Raw genomic sequence first — 4,699 nt, 5'->3', positions numbered from 1 at the left:
TGTGCTTAAAAAAGAAAAGGGTTTAAAAATTGAAAGAAAAAGTTAAAATATGGGGGTGACTTACTATAATAAATCACTCATTCTTATAATAACACACCATATTGTTAGGAGACGCCTAAAAACATAGGTAGATATAAATATAGAGGGAGAGTTGGAGGCTAATGAACATTAGGCTGAGAGATGTGCAGATGCATGCAAATCACTATTAATTATTTCCCACTTTATCACTCTAAACTATAGTTTAGCTCTATAAACACAGAAGAGGCTTATTTTGAAATCATTTTCTACCCATGGTCCGCCTCAAAGCATCTTTCACATCCTTGTTCCTGAGGCTGTAGATGAAGGGATTCAACATGGGGATGACAAGGGTATAAAACACAGACACCACCTTGCTCCGATGTGGGGAAGACATTGAACTTGGCTGGGCATACATAAAGGAAACGGTTGCAAAAAATAAAGCCACAGCCACCATGTGGGAGGAGCAGGTGGATAAGGTCCTGGACCTGCCCTTGGCTGAACGAATCCTGAGAATGGCATAGATGATGTAGGCGTAGGAGATGAGAATGATTCCTGAGGTGATCACTATGATGAAGCCAGATAAAACAAACATTACCAGTTTATTGATGTAAATGTCGCTGCAGGACAGGTTTAGTAGCGGGGGACCATCACAGAAGAAATGGTTGATCTCTTTAGGCCCACAGTAGCTGAGTGAAAAGGTGAAGCTGGTTTCCACTAGAGAATGTGCACCACCACAGATATAGGAGGCAACAATGAGCTGAACACAGACCCTTTTGGACATGGTGACAGGATAGAGGAGTGGGTTGCAGATGGCTATGTATCGATCATATGCCATTGCTGTCAGGATGAGGGCTTCTATGACGACAAACACAGAAAAAAAGAAGAACTGTGCAGCACATCCATAGTAGGAAATAGTTTTGCTGCCTTGTAGGAATATGGCCATGGCTTTGGGGGCAATGGTTGAGGAGTAGCAGAAGTCTAGGAGTGACAGGTTCATGAGGAAGAAATACATGGGGGTGTGAAGGTGCGGGTCAATTCGAATGATGAGAACCATGATGGTGTTCCCTAGCACGGTTGTCAAGTAAATCACAAGGAACAGCACAAAAGGCAGCACCTGAGTCCCAGGACCACTCCTGAATCCCAGCAGGATGAATTCTGTCACGGCTGTGTGGTTTTGCTCTCCTGTAGACTCCATAGCTCATCTCTGCCAGGAGGGAAAGGATGTGTATGGATGAAGGAAATAGCAAAGTGGCTAAACAGATTGCAGAATGCTTCATGTTCCTTTGGGCTTATTGTGACAGAGCCCTTCAAAAGTTACTTAAACCTCAACTTAAGTGTACAACAAGTCTATTCAAAATGTGGAGTTTTTTTAATGAATCTATTTTTAAATATAATTTCTCCTTATAATAACAGTTGGGAAAAGTGCCCTTTGTATAATATTAGCAAAACCTTCTGGTGTCTCTTGTCATTCACAGCTCTACTTTTGGAATGAAGTGTTATTCAGCCTTGCTATGCTTGGTGGAATGTGGCTCCCAGTCTGTACATGGGTATACTTTAAACTGAGAAGTTTGAACAGGGGGATATGGCATGACTTTTTTCGTGCTCCAATCCCAACAGATTTCATTGGACTACAGCATATTTACAATCTGTGAATGCCAGTATGTCCAAACACTTAACAAATACTTAAAAGGATGAGTCCGCAGTTCACCTGATGGCATCTTAGCAACCGTGGCACATGTACCATAGCCAATCAGAAGCAATACCTGTGTCATGTAGTAATGTCTATGGAATCTCAGCTCAGTAAGAATGAAATCAGCCAAGGCTGGAACCAGGGTGATTTTGGAAATCTCCCTTGGTGCCTACCTGTCTCCTGAGGTACTCAGATGCTTTGAGAAATGTGCCTCAAACTCCTTTGGTGCCTCTGCAAACAGCAACCTCATGTAAATAGAAAAGAAAGACTGGGTTCTCGATAAAGACTTTGTCATTAAGCTCAGCCTCCCACCTTCCTTTCTTACATTCACAGAGGCTTGCACAGGACGTCTAGACTTTTTGTTTTTGAGAATTCCAGCAATTGTTTAACAGAATATTGGGTTTATGATGAAAAAAATATGTTTACAGAAATTTCTGGCTTTTTACAACTATGAAAACAGAAACCTACATAATGGAAATAGACATATACATAAATAGATGCATAAACCCCGAAAAGAACCAAATATGATGTAACTTTTCAATAAAAAGTAAGAATGTTCATTTAAAATTATAGAACCAGCTGTATTACTAAAGTTTAAAAGTACAAAAAATAGCTAGGTTGAATCAGCATGCGCCTACCCACCAAAAGCCTTTTTGCATGGAATGGAGAAGTGGAATGAAAAATTTTCTGCATTTTATCATTGTTATCTCATGTAAAGCTTCCCAGTGCTTAAACTTTCCTGGCTGACAGGTATCATAAAGCAAGACTCACCCCAGCTTCATTCAACTCAGTTTCTTTTGGAGCTTTCTGAAACCACGTCAGATGCTCTTGTCTACCCTTTTCACTGCCACCTAATCTAAGGATTCGGGTAATAAATTTGCCTTAACTTTGATAACTGACCTGGGATCTTTACTGCCCTAGAAATATTTTCTGCCAAGCAGAAGTGTTGACACTGTTCTAGCAGTTATATTGAAGGGAATGGTAGTGAATCAGGGCCTTGTGGTCTCTGGAGAAAAGGTGCTATGAGATCACTCAGGACTGCATTGAGCTTCTCCCTGGTGACAAGAGATGTGTTTTCAGTCCCAGCCCTGTGAACCCATTCTGGAGAGAATTAGAGAGGCACTAGATGGAAGTCCCTGGATGAATGCAATAAAAATATTATCTCTTTGAAATCAACAGCAAACAAACTGAGCTGGTATAAAGGTCCTCCTGGGGATATGATTTCCTCTCCTCCCCTCTTTCTCTCTCTGGCTACCTGCCTGTGTTTCAGGCCCTGCTTGACCATGAGCTCTTTGGACATGGACTGGAGAAGGGTGTGGGGAGCACAGTGTATGTGCCAGGGGAGAACAGCATTATGTTGTAGTGGGCTCTAGGCCGTTCTTCATCCTGCCCTGGAAGTAGATGAACCAGAGTTGTTGACAGCCATGTTCCTTATTTGCTTGTTTGGGCTGTTTTCTGTCTGGTCGAGGCCATCTTCCCTTTTTTCACTCACTTTTGCAGAGCAAATCTCCAAGCCCCAACCCGTCAGGGCCTGGCTCACAAGCAGGCAGCTCTGTCATGTGCACGTTCTTAGGTAGCCCACAGCTCTTGTACACTTTTCAGCAGAGCAGATATTTCTACCTCCAAGACTGAGAGCAGAGCCTAGTATGTCCCTGGGGGCTCTCTTTCCCAGGAAAAGGCTGCTGGAGGAGAGAAGAGAGCAGCCAGTGGAGAAGGGGCTAGGAAAAACAGAGAGGTCCTTGGAGGGGCAAAGCCAGGTGGGGAGTGGCAGTGGGAAGAAGCAACAGATGTGGGGCCTGGAGAGTAAAGGAAAGAGAGTGACACTGGCTAATGGGCATTTCAGGAGTAGTAAGGGAAGGGAACCAGAGGCTGATCCCTGACTCTCACCTCAGTGCCCCCTTGCCACAGTCCTCAGCACCCTTGCTGTTCACTTCTTCCCCCTTGCTCAGTCTGGCCCATGTCTAATGTGTGAGCAGACACAGCTGGACATGCAGGGTAATGGTCTTTAAGTCCATATACTGGCAAGGGGAGGGAATCCCACAGTCTAGACTGGTCAGGAGTTGATCTAGGGGGAGTAGTAAGCTTCTCTGAATTTTAGAAAAACATTTTCAAAGCTGGGGGGAAATAATGACTGGTAGGCATAACCTGAAAGGAAGGTCAGAGGGAGATAGCAAGGTTTAGGAGTAGATAATATAGCCACTGGAGTTTTAAGCTTATGTATCTAGAGATTGTGAGGGAGAAACTCCACAGATTAGCTGTTGAAGTTGCTGTCTCTGCTCCTCAAAGATGCTAAAGTTAGCATGTTATTAATAACGTCCAGTCTGAAAAGCATGAAGTGTCAGTATGAACTGTGGCCAGACTACAGATTCCTCTAGGGAAAAAAAAAAATGAAAATACTGATCTGTGAATTATGATCTGGGCCAAAATGCCTCCAGGCTATTAGTATGCACCCAAGGCCAATGTGATTTGAGTGTTGATGTCTGAGAAAGCATGGGAAAATACAAAGTAGCCAAAAAGGGTAAAACCCAGAAACAAGGCTTGCACAATATGCCTAGAAATAGTCACTTTTTTAAGCCCTTTATGAAATAGCAGTTGTTTAGCTGTGGAGTCTGCCATTAAAAGGGCAGGGCCATACATGCACAAGCGGGGAAGGGGAAATCGAATTGGATTATAGAATCTAGATCAGCATTGTCTTGTGATGATTTTAGTTGTAAAATTTGTGCTTAGAAAGCAAATGTTCTTTAAGCTCAAGGGAGATTGGATCCACAGTTTGGGGTGACACACTTTAAAAAAAAAAGATTTAAAAATAGAAATTTAATATATGGGGAAGGGTAGAAAACTTCCTGGCCTTAAAATATGACTTACTATAATAACACACCTTTATTATTATGAAAATTATGCTGAGAGATGTACAGATGCATGCAAATATTTATTTATTTTCTGACTTGATTGCTCATAAGTGTAGTTTAGCTGTGTATTCACAGAAGAGGC

At 42.5% G+C, this 4,699-nt stretch overlaps 1 protein-coding gene across 1 annotated transcript; it reads right to left on the bottom strand.

The window, feature by feature from the left end:
* Positions 1-277: 277 nt before the first annotated feature.
* LOC132251396 (olfactory receptor 5G9-like) lies at positions 278-1,213 on the bottom strand. The gene has a single exon (XM_059730739.1). It carries the CDS (start codon positions 1,211-1,213, stop codon positions 278-280), a length of 936 nt encoding a protein of 311 aa, XP_059586722.1.
* Between the last annotated feature and the right edge of the window lie 3,486 nt (positions 1,214-4,699).

The sequence above is a fragment of the Alligator mississippiensis genome, chromosome 7 (genome assembly GCF_030867095.1).
Source record: "Alligator mississippiensis isolate rAllMis1 chromosome 7, rAllMis1, whole genome shotgun sequence".
Lineage (NCBI taxonomy): Eukaryota > Metazoa > Chordata > Crocodylia > Alligatoridae > Alligator > Alligator mississippiensis.
This window is presented reverse-complemented; position numbering and strand designations above follow the sequence as displayed.